General features: G+C 37.9%; 2 protein-coding genes and 1 pseudogene across 4 annotated transcripts in view; 2 read left to right on the top strand and 1 right to left on the bottom strand.

Moving 5' to 3' along the window:
• Nucleotides 1–10449, top strand: part of PTPN22 (protein tyrosine phosphatase non-receptor type 22) — a 59451-nt gene extending 49002 nt beyond the window's left edge. For both annotated transcript variants that reach the window (XM_069601089.1, XM_069601095.1), the window contains exons 17-21: nucleotides 1166–1246; nucleotides 1493–1605; nucleotides 3151–3181; nucleotides 6701–6778; nucleotides 9008–10449. In XM_069601089.1, coding sequence (XP_069457190.1) covers nucleotides 1166–1246; nucleotides 1493–1605; nucleotides 3151–3181; nucleotides 6701–6778; nucleotides 9008–9072 — 368 coding nt within the window. In that variant the 3' untranslated portion in view covers nucleotides 9073–10449. The remainder of the gene's footprint in view (nucleotides 1–1165; nucleotides 1247–1492; nucleotides 1606–3150; nucleotides 3182–6700; nucleotides 6779–9007) is intronic.
• LOC138446416 (large ribosomal subunit protein uL1 pseudogene) overlaps nucleotides 1–12221 on the bottom strand; it is a 94137-nt pseudogene extending 81916 nt beyond the window's left edge.
• RSBN1 (round spermatid basic protein 1) overlaps nucleotides 10814–17530 on the top strand; it is a 43607-nt gene continuing 36890 nt past the window's right edge. For both annotated transcript variants that reach the window (XM_069601076.1, XM_069601070.1), the window contains exon 1: nucleotides 10814–11957. In XM_069601076.1, coding sequence (XP_069457177.1) covers nucleotides 10952–11957 — 1006 coding nt within the window. In that variant the 5' untranslated portion in view covers nucleotides 10814–10951. The remainder of the gene's footprint in view (nucleotides 11958–17530) is intronic.

Below are 17530 nucleotides of genomic sequence, written 5' to 3'. Positions count from 1 at the left end.
ATCCTCTGGAGAAGGAAAGAGCAACCCACTCTAGTACTCTTGCCTGGGAAATTCCACAGAGGAGCCTGATGGGCTACAGTCCATGGGGTCCCAAAGAGTCGGACACAATTTAGCAACTAAACAACAATAATCAAATCACAGAAATATTAAAACATATATTTAAACCTACCATAATAGCATTAATCACACTAATAAAATGAATAATTGCTTAATATTATCTAATATCCAGACTTTGTTCATTTTCTTGAATTGTCTCAAGCATGTCTTTTTTTTTTTCTAAACAATGTTTTACAGTTGATTTATCTGAAGCTGGATTCAAAGTCTACATCTCGCATTTGTTTTATATGTGTGTTAAGCCTTTTAAAGTTGGTAACAGTTCTTTTTTTATGTACTCTCTTGCCATTTATTTGTTGAAGGGAATGTCCTTAAGATTGTTACTATTCCAAATTTGGCTGTTTGTATCCTCATGGTTTTATTTAACACATTCCTCTATCTCTAGGATTCCCTGCAAAATTACAGGAAGACTAGAAGCTTGATTAAAGTCAGGTTCAAATTCTTTGGAAGAGTACTTTTATAAGTTAGCTATTTAAATTTGTGATAAAGCATAGGTTCACTGACTAAAGAGCTACAATAACAAAAATTTTGAGGCTCCAGTCATTGTTCAGATAATTTTTTATTTGGGTGTTACAGGTTAATATTGAAAAATTGGAAAAACAATATAAAACCAAAAAGGGATTTTTAAAAATACTTTTTACTGGAGCTTAGTTGATTTACAGTGTTGTCAGTTTCAGGCGTACAGCAGAGTGAGTCAGTTACACACATACATACATCCACTCTTTTAGATTCTTTTCCCATCTTGGCCATTACAGAGTACTGGGTCGATTTCCTTGTGCTGCACAGTAGGTTCCTATTAGTTATCTATTTTATATTAGTGTGTATGTATAAGTCCGAATCTCCCAATTTATCCCTTCCCTCTTCCCCTTTAGTGACCATAAATTTGTTCTCTACATCTGTGACTCTATTTCTATTTTGTGAATAAGTTCATTTGTACCATTTTGTTTTTGATTCCACAAATAAGCAATATCATACATTTGTCTCAAAAAATTAGCTTAACTTAGGACTTTCAATTGATAGGGTTTTTTTTTGTATACTCTTTTTTTCATAGATCTACAAGATCGTTCTTCTTCCCCACCACCTCCACTGCCAGAGAGAACCTTAGAGTCTTTCCTTCTTGCTGATGAAGATTGTAAGTGACAGCACTCTCTCTCAAAATTTATAGAAAAATGAGACCATTAAAGGTTAACAATAAAATAGGACCTAAATGGAAAAGGTACAAAGAATGATTAAATAAGATAAAGATAATAAATTTTAAAAATGCATAATCTACTGCAAAAATAATGTACAGAAAAATCAAGCTAAGAATTACTGAATATATACCTGTATGTAATCTGAAGTCTTAAGAAGCTATGCAACAAAACATTTTGTTTTTTAGGTATACAGGCTCAACCTGTAGAGACTTGTTCTAGCTGTCCTAACACCATGGAAAATTCAGCATCTTCAAAACAGACACTGAAACCTCCTGGAAAGAATTTTACAAGGAGTAAGGTAAAAAAGATAGGAATTTATGGGACTATGCCAGAGGTGTCCTAATCCTTGTCACTCCAACCCTCCAGCATTAAGATGAAAAAATTAGACTAAATATCTTCACAAATATTGATTGTTAGTCTCACAGCAATCAAAATTAATAGAGGGAAACCAAAAATTAAAAAAAAAACCAACTTAGAGCATGCCCCCCAAAACTATCAACTTCTTTCCCCCTGAAACTAGACAAAACTGATTCCAAAGTTTATATGTGCAGGGAAAGAACAAGAATAGTCAGGAAACAGCAAAAAAGAAAAAAAAAAAAGCAGTGAAAGAAGGGTAGTCTTATCAGATATATTAAAATATTATAAAGCCCAAATAATTAAAATGGCGTGATACTGGTTTATGAAAAGAAACATACACCAACAGAGCAGAAGAAAAAGATGGAGAACAAAGATGAGAGCACTTTCACTAGGATATTCTGAATTACAAATAATCTATATTTAAAAATCTAAGTAAAATTTTTCAAAAAGGAATTTAAAAATAGCTATTATATAGAAGATTACATCTCTGTTAAGTGTTAGAAAAATAGAAATGCCATAAACGACATCTGAATGTCCTTGAAAAGAGTACAGTCAATTATTAGAATATAATACCTATATGAGAAATAAAATGAAAATTATCAAAAAAATAATATACTGTGGGACAGAGTGAACAACATACACCCTGAGGAAATGTGAAGAAAAGGAGAGATCTGGGTAGATTTTTAGAAGAGGTAAGTTAGAGACTCCACCATCAAAGAGGCAGAAGATATGGGTTTGCTTAAAGGAGGGAGAAGGAAGTAGCATGATTAACAGGATGAAGAGAATCTTAGTAAATTGAGTACAGAATATGACTGGCAAATTTTTTTGACTAGAATGGGAATGGCAATGTATCACAGTTATCTTCAGAAGCCACTGTGGGTCCTGGAATGGTCACTTAATAAAGAAGAGAAGTAGGGACTTCCCAGCTGGTCCAGTCGTTAAGGCATGGAGGTTAAGACCTGCAGGGGACCCGGGTTCCATCCCTGGTCTGGGAAGATTCCATATGCTGAGGCGCAGTTAAGCCTGTGTTCCTACCACAGCTACTGCGCCGGCACTCTAGAGCCCATGAGCTGCAACTACTGAGTCTGTGTGCCTAGAGCCCGTGCTTCCAAACAAGAGAAGCCCCCGCAGGGAGAAGCCCATGCACCACGACTAGAGGCAGCTGTCACGCAGCAAATGAAGACCCAGTGCAGCCACATAAATTAATAAATCAGTACATAAAATAGATTAAAAAATAAAGAACAAAAGTAGAAACTCCATCTTTTGTCACGACAGAATAATAGTATTATTTCTAAACAGCAAGATAAGACAAGTAGAGACTTGGCACTGAGTTAAAAATGGCATGATAGAAAAATAATTTTGTGTATTTTGGTATCCATTTTTAAAGAAATTAATCCTCTTGACTGAAGTCTATATTTCTAGTTGATTAAAGTGTTTGGATTTCACAGGGAAAAAACTAACCTTTTCCTTTTCTTCATTTTTGTAGAGTTTGAAAATTTTACGAAACGTGAAAAAGAGTAAGTTACTTATTTTTAGAATATATATACCACTTTCTGCCATGCGGGAGACTCAGGTTCGATCCCTTGGTGGGGAAGATCCCCTGGAGAATGAAATGGCACCCACTCCAGCATTCTTGCCTGGAAAATTCCATGGACTGAGGAGACTGGTAGGCTACAGTCCATGGGGTTGCAAAGAGTCGGACGTGACTGAGTGACTTCACTTTGTTTCACTTCACAAACCACTTTCAGTATATGTAATTTTTCCTTATATAACCACTGGGAAAATAATTAACAGTATTATTCCTAAACAGAACCTTGCTAAGGGCCTATATATCAGAACAGTCACCTCCAGGCCTTGCACTGTTGTTAGGCTCCACAATGCTAAAATACTGGGTAGGGAGTAAGGGGAGGGAAAAGTTTCTGTGTGATTCACAGGAATAACAGTATGATGTTTGGCACTTTCTACACATTCTAAAATGCTGTCATTACTGTGTTATTTAAAACTCCCAGCAGTCTAACCTCAGATGTATTTTCTTTGAAAGTAGTCACAGCAAAGCATATTGTGAAACAAATGTGTTGATTTAATGAAATAAGCAAAGTATTGACACATTTCCATTTTTACCAAATATTATTAGCAATAAAAGTCTGTTGCTTACTGTTTTTCCTATATTGTAATGAAAACAAAACCCTGACTCCTGAAACTATGGGAAATTGGTTATCTTCAAAATCCTATTTATAACTACAAAGTATATGGTGGTATATTTTTTACAAACTTGATCCACCAGGTTAATCATCAAGGATTAAACAGCTATACTGGTATTGTGGGGAGGGACGAAGAGCACTGAGGAAACTTGGATGTAAGGTGTTAGCTAAGTAAGAAGGTTTATAGCTGAATATTACTCTTTTCTTCTGAGTTTTCACTCTATCTCCCTGTCCATAAGCTTGTGCTAGTCTGCTTTTATTGCTACCACACTTGATCTCTGAAGTGAACTAATTTCCTACCTATAATAAAGCATGATTGGAAAATATACTCTTTCCTCTAAAGTCAGCCAAAAGAGAATTTAAACATTTCAAGAGGAAATTATAGTCTGAAAGTGTTAGTTGCTTAGTCGTGTCCAACTCTTTTCAATCTCATGGACTGTAGCCAGGCTCCTCTGTCCATGGGATTCTCTAAGCAAGAGTGGGTTCCCTTCTCCAGTAGAGCTTCCTGCCCCAGGGATCAAACCTGGATCTCCTGCATTGCAGGCAAATTCAGGAAAGCATGATTGGAAAATAGAGTCTTTCTTCTGAAGTCAGTCAAAAGAGAATTCAAACATTCAAGAGCAAATTATAGTAGAAAACATAAGAAATAAAATGGCAAAAAGCAAAAACATATGTAAATTGAATAGTTAGCCAAAGATTGATTTGATTAGCTTAGCTTATGAAACATTGTTTTCTACAATGCGGGAGACCTGGGTTCAATCCCTGGGTCAGGAATATCCCCTGGAGAAGGAAATGGCACCCCACTCCAGTACTCTTGCCTGGAAAATCCCATGGACAGAGAAGCCTGGTAGGCTACAATCCATGGGGTCGCAGAGAGTTGGACATGACTGAGTGACCTCACTTTCATGAAACATCATTTTCTTTCTCTTAAAAAAAGCAGAAAATAAACCCTTATAGGTCATGTCAATGACCCAAAAGGAAGTCACAGAAGAGTTTTAGACAGATATGTTACAAAATCTGTTTTTTGAAAAGATCTTATGGCTGCTGGTGACAAGAGTTAAAGATGTCAGCTATGACATCCAATGCTACTTTTGGTGGGAAACCTTAGTTGCTGAGAAATCCTTTACTTACAAGTGACAGAAAACCCAACTTGAGTTAGTTTAAGCAGAAAAGAGGAATTTATTGACTTATGACCAAGAGTTCAAATGATATAGTTAGGGCCTAATCTCTTATTCCATATCTCCCAACTTTGTTTCTGTCTGTTAGAATACTCAGGCAGGCTTTTACCATGTGATTTCAGGCTTATAATGAAAAAATGAGTTCCTTCCTGGTTGCTCAAGCCACAGCTTGATGGATGACTAGTGTTGTTAGGCCTGCTTGTCTTGGCTAAACCTAAACCAGTTATCGCCAGTATACTTAATGCTTGGATTAAGAGGATAGTGTCATGCCTAATATTTAACAATTGTTACCCATGGACGCTGACCAATAGAGAATGAGGTCAGATCCAAACAAGTGGTGACCATGGCAAAGTACCAACTGACAGCCCTGGTCATAAAGCAGTTCTTTGATCTATGGGTAGATCAGCGCCACAAGAGATATGGGAGGTGAACACTGGAAAGCGGTGATTTCTTAACGTAAAATTCAATTATCAGAAGAAGGAATTAATGCTGGGCAGGAAGCATAAAAGTATCCATGACTAGCTATAAGCAAAATAGTAGTTCACTATATATATGCAAAATTTTTGTCTCCAGTTATAAAACGCCAGTTTTCCCTTTTGGGACGATTGTTTTCTTTCTGAAGGATGTATACAACTCAGCTCATGTGCAATACAGGGATGATAGCTATCTCCTGAACTTTCCCACCTTCACCCACTTGTTATCCATGCCTCTATCATCAGTGGCTAGCCTAATTCTTAGCACTAGTAGGTGTTCAATAAATATTTTACTTGAATCTGACTGAAATTCATGATATAACTCTAGTGATTCATACTGATGTAGCTCCAGGAAGTGTGAGGGCTTTCTAGAATTTTTTGTGTGTACAAACATATATGCAGTCCTCACACTATATTCTGATAATGATGAGAACAAATAAACGTGTATATTTAGCGATTTCTCCCCAATTATGTACTGTTTCCTAGAAAGTTCATACAAGCCTGAAATTATCTTTTTTTGGTGATAAGACAGTACTTGTACAAAATATGAACCATGTTTTCATTGGATTGTTTTCAGAATTGTGTAGATATTGATATATGAATATGTTAAGGTGATAGGAAGAGAAATGTATTTTTAAGCCTGCCTATATGGAGCTAAAATAGCAAAACAAAGCAACATAACAGTGCTTTTTGTAAGATTCTGGACCTAACTATAAACATCCATAATAGGAAAAATGTTGGTTGGAAAGTGAATAAAGATATTCCAGAGTAGAGGATGGTGGAAGAAAAACTACAGACTTGCCATGGATGAGCTAATGTGGAGAACAAATTATTTAATAATGTACTTAAGAGTGATCAGAATGCAAAGTAAGATGCAGTTGAAAACCAAAACGTAAACCCCGTAAAAAGTAGATTCACAATAAAATAGATCATATTCTTGAATCTTTTGGTGATTCTCTTTAGGGTTGGGTTTACCATATGATGTTTGCAAAGAAAACTTAAAAAAAATGCACACAAAAGTGAGAAAATTATAATATGAACTCATTTGTAAGCATTTATATTTTGTCACATGTGATGTTTATCTAGAAGTATTAATTAATTTGTTGGAAACGTTTAATCTCAACAATTATGTGGTCTGAGTCTATATTCATCCTTTCCCTTACAATTTTTTCTTTTGATTCTAGGTATCTGTAATTCTTCCCCACCAAACAAGCCTGCACAGACTGTTCAGTCAAATAACTCCAGCTCCTTTTTGAATTTTGGTATGTGTGCTACTTTCCAGTAGAGTTCATTTGCAGTATAAGAGATACAACATTAACATGATTTAAGGTTACATGTATAAGTCCTTATGTTTATATTCTTTCTCATGCCATTTATCTTTTTATTTTCAGCTCCTCTTACATGTTACATAGGCCTGAATTGCCTAGCATATGTGGAAAATAAAACTAGGTATCAAATGATCATGTTGGCATGTAATAAATGAATGTGAAAGCCACATGCAGAAATTCTGAGATACTATTAATACTCTAATTCATATCTAAGCAAAGTTATAAGAAATATTCAAGTGTGATGAAAAGAACAGATGATGCTACTATCTAATCTTATTAAAACTCATTCGACAGTGGAAGGTGAAGCACAATTCTGAGAGTTTAAAGGAACTGTTTGCCCAGTTGCTCTTTAATACAAACTATAAATTTAAAATAATTTTATATTAAGCATCTACTATTTATGTAACATGAATTCATACTATTTAAGGTAGTATTATATATACTATATAGTTTTTTTGTAAGATATATAGTAAATGGTATAGGATATCACTACTAAAAATTATTAACCAAAAAACAGACCCCCTGAAAAGGTCTGGGGGACCTAGAGTAGTCCCAAGGACCACCCCCTGAGGAACTGTTGCTCCATGGTATTGTCCTTATCTGAATGATCAAAACTGTTACAGCCGCATTCTTACTATAGGTGGCGAGAAGAGAGAAAAATGTTGAAGAGGTGTGGCCTCCTCTTCAGGACTTACGGCACTATCCTAGAAGAGGCAACATTATGCTATGCATGTGCTACATCCAAACTATAAAAGACACCCGGAAAATGCAATAAACACTGGGCAGATAAGTTTCCCATATACTATTCTATTCCTCAAGAAGAAACAAAGAAAAATTTGGGTGGACAGGTAGCAATTTCTACCACAGTTGGGGTTATGGTCCCTATTTCACCAAGGCAAAGTGTTTAACTAGAATCTCTGGATCTGTTTCTTGTGTTTTAAAATTTTTACTTGGATTACATTAACTCTAAGGTTTAATATGCTATATTTAGAAAAAAGTTATTATTCTTATTAAATCATTTAGTTAAAAAGTTCATATAGGATATTCTATAACCTATGAAAAAAGCACCAAACTTTGCCTGAAACATAAATGTTCCTTGCTTTCTTCTTTTCTCTCAATCAGACACACCACTTGAATAGCTCATGGCCTGTCTAATTTTACAACAAGGGCTTAATGAAGAGCTGACTCATTGGAAAAGACCCTGATGCTAGGAAAGATTGAGGATGGGAGGAGAAGGGGGTGATAGAGCATGAGATGGTTGGATGGTATCACCAATTCAAAGGACATCAGTTTGAGCAAGCTCTGGGAGATAGTGAAGGAGGGGGAAGCCTGGCTTGCTGCAGTCAACCAGGTGGCAAAGAGTCAGATATGAATTAGCTACTGAAAGCAACAATGGGCTGAGTTGCTCTGTGGCATGTGGGATCTTCCCAGATCAGGGATCGAACCCATGTCTCCTGCATTGGCAGGCAGATTCCTTACCACTGAGCCACCAGGGAAGCCCTCCATCAATTGTCTTATTGTCATATACCAGCAACTATTTATACAGCATTTACATTATATAAGGTATTATAAGTAATCTAGAGATGATGCCATTCCTTTCTCCAGGGGATCTTCCCGACCCAGGGATCAAACATGGGTCTCCTGCATTGCAGGCAGTGCTGTATTATATATTTGAAAGCTGTTAAAAATCTTAAATCAAAGAGAAAAATCTTAAAAACTCATCAAACAAACAAGATGGTGATGATGTGAGGGAATGGAGGTGTCAAACTTAATGAGCTAATCATTTCACAACATTTATGTGTATCAAATCATATACCTTAAATGTACATATGTCACAAGTAAACACACATATGTCAAGATTATCTCAATACTGGAGAAAAAATACTGATCACTAAAGGCTATTATAACCATCTAATTATTACCATTATTAAATTTTTAAGTGTTCCACAAATGTAAGGTGCTATTAGAATTCTATTGTCATCATTTAAGCACTAATGTAATTACTAGAATGCTTTTATAATCCATTACTAAATTGATCAAAGATGCTAACCTTTTAGGGAAAAAAATTCCTTATATTTCCACATATATCAATACATTCAAAAGAAAAAGTGTTCATTTCTATATAAGAGATCTTTTTTCATTCAGTTTTATTTTTGTTCCCAGGTTTTGCAAATCGTTTTTCAAAACCCAAAGGACCAAGGAAACCACCATCAACTTGGAAAATTTAAAACAGCTTTGGAATATTGCCTGCAAGTGAATCTGCAAATAAAACTAATAGAATACTGCTAGCTAAAATAAGTGTATATTCGTAATATCAACCATGAAGATATGGTAATAATGTTAACAGCTTTAAAAGAAGACCCATATGCAAATAAATGTCAGAAGTTCTACATTTCATCTCATTTACATTGGGTTGGAAAGCACAAACAGGAGTTTGTCATTTAAACTTATGTACAGAGAATGCTGTATGAGAAAGTTTTAGAATGGACTTATTTTTCCTTTTTAGAAGTTATCTTTATTCTACTTTACCTTTCTACCTAAATATAAACTTAAAAGATTTGTAAAAATTTGAGAAGTTACTATAAAAAGTGTTTTGAAAAATCTTACCTTGTGGTTGCAGTACAAAATTACTGCTTGTGAAAACGATTAATTCTTGGGAGTTACTTCTGCCTAAATGCAGTACACATCTTTTTCCAAGTGTTGTGGGAAACAAAGTAGTGAGAAAAGAAGTTACACCTAAAGAGAATAAAATATATACTTAATGACAGTAATCAGTCTTTTGTTTGGATATACCAAATAATAAGATGTTCAATTCCTGAAAAGCTTTAGCCAAAGCTGTTCAATTACCAAATCTAGAAAAACAGCAGAAAAATCAACAAAATAGCAGGGTGGGAAGTGGGAGGGAGGTTCAAGAGGGAAGTGACCCTGCTTACCTATGGCTGATTCATGTTGATGTAAGGAAGAAACAAACACAATACTGTAAAGCAATTATCCTTCAATCAAAAATAAAGACAAAACAGAACAAAAAGCAGCTGTATAAACATGCTTTGTTTATACAGTAGCATGTTTTCATTTCAAAGGTCCTGTAAAACATGTGCAACTTATATCCAACTAACCAGAGGTACTACTAGTTAAAATTTTCTCTATATTAATATGGATTTGCCTTAAGAAAGTTGATCTTTCAAATCTAATTGTATATAACAAGTTAGTGGGTGATTGTTACAACGGATTCCCCCTTGACTAATAATGATTTCACTTAAAAAGTTTATAGCTTTACGAAAATGAAATACATAGTCATTTGTTCAATATTGTTCATTAGGAATCCCAATGAAGACACACATTAGATGAAATATTACCTTTTTATTGTATAGTGTACTGTATACAAGAGGTGCTCAATAAACTTTCTGGTTTTTAAACTAACTTTATAGTGTTCACTGAGCTGAATACTTCATACTAGTGGTATCAAACCACAGTGATTTTATCTTGAGTAGTTTATTGTAATCAATTACTTCCAAATATCTTTATCAAGGCGGTAAAATTGTAACGTGACGATCAAATTGTAAATAAATTTCCGATCAAACTGTAAATAAACTTCCGGGCAGAAATCTTGGTGAGTAGTGATGATTTCTGGAGCGCGCTATGGTAGACACACTTCTCAAATTTATGCAGCCGTATATTTACGATTTGAAAAAATCTTAAGAAATTTCAAAACATACTTTTCCATCTAGGATTTTTTCGCAACTGCAGGAACGGATTTAAATAATAGATAGACTCTACCTTTCCAGGCACTAGAGGGGCTGTGACTCGATGGAGAGGTGGGCGGCGCTCAGCAGGCTCCCAGGCAATTCTTGCACCTGCCTCGTCGCGCCTGTGCTTGTAACCATAGCAATTACTGCCCAGGAAGAGGTTCAGAAATGTCTGATTTGCAGCTCCATTCTATCTTAAAGCAAAATCGCCCTCATTTGCTATGTTACTACGTTCCCTTTTCCTCTGCATCTCATCGCTTGTCCAGGGTTGTAGAAGGCCGGAGATTCTTTTACCTCACAAAGGTTATGAGAAGAATAGCAAACTGAAAAGTAACTATGGAGACCACCCACTCCGTGTAAAATGACGAAGGGGCACACGGAGACGATAATGGGAACGCGCCTACAGACTTCGAAAGCTATTAACATTGTTTCGGCCGTTAAGGCGGTTGGCGGCAACTCTCCGCCCAGCGGCGGTTGCGTCGCAGCCCGAAGCGTGACTCGGCGCACGCTCTCTTTCTGCTCCTCGGCTCGACGAGCCAGCTACGCGGCGGGGGCGCGGGGAACTACCGCTCCCGTGAGGCTCTGCGCGGCCTTGGGTACTTTACAACAGAGCTCGGTCGGAGGGGCCTGCGGAGAAGCGCCGGGAAGTGCCGCTTCCGGCATGTTCAGCTCTGGACGAAGAATGGCCGAGAAGTGGAGGGTGGGGGAGAGACTCCAATGCCCAGCGGGCCGTGCGCGGGCGGCGCTTGCGCGATACGCGGACGGGGGGGCGGTCGGGCCATTTAAATGTGTGTTTGTGGGTGAAATGGCTGCGCAGGTCGGAGCGGTGCGCGTAGTACGGGCGGTGGCGGCGCAGGAGGAGGCGGACAAAGACGGGAAGGAGAAACCCCACGCTGGGGTCTCGCCGCGGGGAGTTAAGCGGCAGCGCCGAGCGAGCAGCGGGGGGTCTCAGGAGAAGAGAGGGCGGCCGAGCCAGGACCCCCCTCTCGCTCCCCCTCACCGGCGGCGTCGCAGCCGCCAACATCCCGGGCCGCTGCCGCCAACGAATGCAGCCCCAACCGTCCCAGGCCCTGTTGAGCCTCTGCTCCTGCCGCCTCCGCCGCCACCTTCGCTGGCACCCGCCGGACCCGCTGTCGCTGCCCCGCTCCCGGCCCCGGGCACCTCGGCCCTCTTCACCTTCTCGCCCCTGACGGTGAGCGCAGCCGGGCCCAAGCATAAGGGCCACAAGGAGCGGCACAAGCACCATCACCACCGCGGCTCTGATGGTGACCCCGGCCCCTGCGCTCCGGGAGAGCTCAAGCACAAGGACAAGCAGGAAAACGGCGAGAGGACAGGAGGGGTGCCTCTCCTCAAGGCCCCCAAGAGAGGTGAGAGCAGCCGAACTGCCCCGAGCTCGGGCTCTATCTGGGTCTCTCTCTGTTTCGATATCCCGCCCCTTTAATCCTGAAAGACTCCTGCCCTCCGCTTACCTCCTGCTGCTCTACTCCCCTAAGCCCACTGGGGTGGACCCTGGATTTCCGTCCGTCGACACGGTCTGACCTACTTGAAGCTTCTTGCTTCGAGGCCGAGCTGTCAGTTACTAACCCCCTTACCATTCCCCCCTCCCGGAGCCTTTACGTTTGTTTTCGAAATCGTCAGGGTTTCCGCGCCGCGCGATCCTTGGCATGGGATAGTATGTGGGGTATTAAAAACTGTCTGAAGTAAAGGCTTGTCGCTAAAACACCCCCCCCCCCCGTTTTCCTTGATGGAAAGCTCCACAAAATTAACGAGTATGGTTTGGGGCTATTAAGGAGTTTGAATTTTTACCGAGATTAATTAGCTCGACTCACAGGTTGCCTTAGCTTCTGAAAGATGAGATATCAAACACAGTTTATCTTGTGTGTGTTTTCTTTTTAATGTGGAGGTAAAAATCATTTTTAATTTTCAGGAAAGGGTTTTCTCTCCTCTTTGATCCTTGAAAATAGTACCAGCCGAGCCTCTGAAAAGTGGAAATGTTCAGTAGGCGATAGTAGAGACAAGAATTCCAGTTGCATTTTAATTAACCTGGCACAACAAATTGAGAATTTATTTCCAGTAGACTTACTAAAGTCAAGAATATAATCCAGAAGATGTAGGACTCTACTAAGTGAGTGTGGGTTCTAGAGAAATTAGATTCACAAAAATTGCTGTTTTCCTATTCGAAAGTACCTGTAGCATTTATTTTCATTCTCTTTGGTAGAGGGAGGCGGGGGCGCGGATCAGAATTTTGACTATGCCATGTATTTGTACTTTGTAGGTGATTTTATGTAATTTCTTAGCATTATCTTCTGAAGAGTTTAAAATACTTCTGTGTTCTTAGTACTGGGGCAGTTGAGTTATGTGTTAATGAACTAGTCTTTCAGTCTCAGGTTGGGTGAGTTTTGGCTTTCTTACACATATTTAAATGGTCTTAACCTAGGGCTACTTAGTTTTGTGATGGTGCAGTTTGTTGCAGATTACTGCTCAGTAAGTTTTTATTGAACTGAATTAAATTTTTCTTCCTTTGTTGGTATCTGAGTCTTATTCTGAGGAATAGAACTTGTGCCAGATGGACAGGAGTGCCAGTTTCCACCACCAGTATACAATAATCTTGCTCTGTTTTATTTTTACCTTTATTTTTCACTTTTTCATTTCATATGTGTATGTATTTTTGTGGGTTTTAATTGTATAGAGCCAGAGGGAATCTTAGAGATCATCCAAATCAAATTTGTATTGTAGAAGAATGAAAACCCAGGCCTAAAGTAGCGAAGAGACTTGTCTAATCTAGTCACAGTTAATTAGTAACAAGTAAAAAATCATTGGCATAATAGAGAGTAAAACCTAGATCTCCTGAATCCTAGTTCAAGCTTCATTGTCCAGCTGCATGTGTTGCTTTCTCATATTGCTATTCATTTTTTCCAGTTCTTTGCTTACCTTTTCCCTGTTCTTTGGCATCAGAATGGCAGTAACCAGTTCCATTTAGAATTTCTGACATCGCCTCCTTTTATGGGGGGAAGCAGCAAATGCATGTATAATAATTCACAGTGTGTGTCTCTGAAAATTGTAGAGGCCGTGTCTTAGAAAACAAACAAAAACAAACCTTTAACCCAGTGCTGCCTCCCAGAACTTTTTTCCAGTGATAAAAATGTTTTGCATAAATGTGTTGCCCAGTGTGGTAACGATTAGTATGTGGCCCTTCAAACAAATCTTGAAGCCTTGGCTCGTGTGACTGAGGAACTGAATTTTTAATTTTATTTAATTCTAATTATTTTTTAATCAAGTAGTTCCTTTCAGCTAGTGGCTACCACACTGTACAGTGCAGCTCCAAGCATATGTGGTTTTCCAGTGTGTGAAGAAGGAAAAGTGTGTTATAGTGAGGTCATTTAAACATTTTAACTTTTTAAAAAATTGAGATATAACTGATCTATATAACATTATATTATTCTTAAGTATACAAAGTAATGGTTCAGTATTTGTGTACATTGCAGAATGATCACCACAATAACTGTAGTTTAAACAATTTGACTTTTGAATGAGACTTGGGTTATGTGTTCTGGAGGGAAAGGTTCCCTGTTCAGATACAGTGGGGGAAAAAACAATACAGTAGCCTTCTAGATACAAGACACACACTGGCATTTTAAAAGTTCTGAGAATCTTACAGAAAATAAACTGGTTTAACCTTTGTTTAATCCAGGCTTTTGCACAACACTTTGATGGATACCTTTTGTTTTCCCACTGAATATCTTTATACTTGGTATAGTGATATGCTGGAGGCATGCCTCTGGAATCCATCTGAGTGTAAATCATGGCTCTACCACTTACTGTGTGACTATGGACAAATTACCTTAAGCTACCTCAGTTTCAGTTTTCTTATCTGTAAAATAAGGTTGAAGTATTTCTTTTGTAAGATTGTTTGTAGCTTAAGTGAGACTCTATGTGGAAAGCACTTAAAATAATGTCTGGCTGTTACTAGGTACTGTTAAAGCTGCTTTTTGTTATTTTGTCATGCTTGGTCCTTGACACAACTCTAAGGTTAATAAGGAGAGTTGCTTGACCCTTGTTATTTATAAAACTATATCTTCCCTTATCCTCAGATTTTCGGGAACTCTTTTAACTTATTTTGAGATAATTAATATATTCACAGGAAATGGCAAAAATAAAATAGGGAGGTCCTTACCCTACACTAATTTCCTCCAGAGGTTACATCTTACATAACTATTATATAATATCAACACCAGAAAAATTAACATTGTTACAATGATGTGCCTATAATTTTGTGCTGTTTTAACAGTTGTAGATTAGTTTAACCACCACTGCAGTCAAGGTACAGGACTATTCCATGACCGCAAAAATCCCCCTTGTGCTCTTTGTAATATTAGAACTTACTGTGTCTCCTCACCTTCCCCAATCCCTGGAAACCACTAATTTGTTCTCCATGTCTATAATTTTGTCATTCTGAGAATGTTACATAAATGGAATATATAGTGTGCAATTTTTTGAGATTTTTTTCCACCCAGCATGTCCTTGAGATCTATTCAAGTTGTATGTATCAGTAGCTCACTTATTTTCATTGCTGAGTAGTGTTCTATGGTATGGATATGCCACAGCTTACCTAGTGACTTGTTGAAGGACATTTTGGTTATTTCCAATTTGGCCATTTTGAACAAGGCTTCTGTGAACTTCATGTTCAGGTTTTTGTGTAAACGTGAGTTTTCATTTCTCTGTGAATGTAGTTGCTGGCAAATGCATGTTTAGGTTTTATTTTTCGAAGATATGGCCAAACTATTTCTTGAAATATCTGTACCATTTTACATTCCCACAGCAGTGTATGAGAGGTCTATTTTCTCTGCATCCTTGCCAGTATATGGTATTGTTACTATTTTTATTTTACTGTTTTAGTATGTGTAATGATACCGCATCATGGACTGAAATTGCATCTCTCCAATGGCTAGTGATATTTAACATCTTTCCATGCCATCATTTGCTGTCCATATAGTCTCATCAGTAAAATGTCTCTTTATGTCTTCTTCCCATTTTCTAATTTATCATTATTTTTTTGGCTTTTTTATTATTGAGTTTTGAGAATTCTTCATGTATTACAGATTTGTATATTCTCAGAATAATGGTTTGCAAATATTTTCTCCCACTCTGTTATTTGTCTTTGCGTCCTCTTAACAGTGTCTTTCAGAGAGCAAATATTTTTAATTTTATTTCAATAAATGTATTGATTTTCTTTTATGGATTATGCTTTTGGTGTCACATCTAAGGTCCCAAGACCTCGGTCCCAAAGATTTTCTTCTACTGGTTTTCCAAAAGTTTTTTTTATTTTCAACTTTTACATTTGAATCCCTGATCCATTTAAGTTAATTTTGTATAATACGTGTGGTTTAGGTCAAGGTTCGTTTTTTTTGGCCTATAATATCTAATTGCTCCAGCACCTTTTGCTGAAAAGACTGTGCTTCCTTCATTGAATTACTTCTGTACCTTTGTCAAAAATCAATTCCACTGCTTATTTTTGTATAACCTGTGAGCTGAGAATGTTTTTATATATTAATTGGCTGCGAAAAATATATGACATGTGAAAATCATATGAAATTGAAGTTCAGTGTCCAGAAATAAAATCTTATTGGAACATCACTCTTCTCATTCAGATGTATTGTATACATTCAGAGTTGTTGCACTGTAGCAGTATAGGCAGTAGTTGGGACAGACAATATGACCTGCAAACTTACTCTGGCTCTTTGTAGAAGTTTGCTGATCTCTGAAGAAGGCCATTCAGCTAAAAGACACGTTTCTACATACCAGCTGAACAGTACTCAATCCAAATTCGTGTATGAGTTAATTATGAATTTTGACTCAGACATTTGGAGTTGCTCAAGCTCCCCAGGTGGCCCTAGTGTAAAGAATCTCTGTAATGCAGGAGGCATAAGGTTCAATCCTTAGGTTGGGAAGATCCCTTGAAGAAGGAAATGGCAACCCACTCCAGTATTCTTGCCTGGAGCATCCCCATGGACAGAGGAGCCTGGGTGGGCTACAGTCCACGGGGTCGCAAAGAGTCAGACATGACTGAAAGACTAAGCACAGCCCAGCACAGCACATACAGAGAACTGATATAAATAGATAATCTCATTTATCAGAGCAATACCTTCAGGGACTGATATATTTCTTTACTTACCTAGAGAAAGATGAAGAAGCCTTTAAGGACATATTTACATAACCTTAATAATGTTATTTTTGTGATTATGCAGAATTATCATGTAGTGGGCACTCAGTAAAATATTTTTTGACTGTGTGATGCTCCATTTATTGGAGGTTCTTCCAGGCCATCTCAAGTCTGTTGATTGTAGTTAGATATTTTCAATTTTATCATCTAGGGAGAATAGATCTAGGGAGAACAGGGAGAGAGAAGGCAGAAAGAAGAATTTTGGGGTCAGACAGGTAAGAGTTTAAATTTATTTTGTCACCTGTTCCCTTTGTGACTTAAGTAACACGGTCTTCCCACGTGGCACAGGAAACGCAGGAGAGGTGGGTTTGATCCTTGGGTGGGGAAGATCCCTGAAGAAGAAAACGGCAACCCACCTCAGTATTCTGGCCTGGAAAATTCCTTGCACAGAGGAGCCCGGCAGCTACAGTCCATGGGGTCACAGAGTCAAACACGACTGAGCATACACACGCAGAAGTAACATATCTTGTTTCAAGCTCTGTTTTCTTCTCTGTAAAAAGAATTTATGTATCTCCTTCACTGGATTGGAGATTAAAATGAGATAAACACACATGATCCCTAGCAGACACTTAATGAATAATAGTTTTCTTCCCTATTTCAGATATATCTCCCCTTTTTATGTGATTCTCTGTGGCTCACCCCTAGCTCTAGTTTTGATATCCCAGAATTATTACCAGTTATTTCAAGGAATGTAATAAAATATTATTATGAAAGTGATAA

This window comes from Ovis canadensis, chromosome 1 (assembly GCF_042477335.2).
Source record: "Ovis canadensis isolate MfBH-ARS-UI-01 breed Bighorn chromosome 1, ARS-UI_OviCan_v2, whole genome shotgun sequence".
NCBI classification, from domain to species: Eukaryota; Metazoa; Chordata; class Mammalia; order Artiodactyla; family Bovidae; genus Ovis; species Ovis canadensis.
The sequence above is the reverse complement of the archived record's forward strand: the minus strand, read 5'-3'. Positions and strand labels throughout refer to the sequence as shown.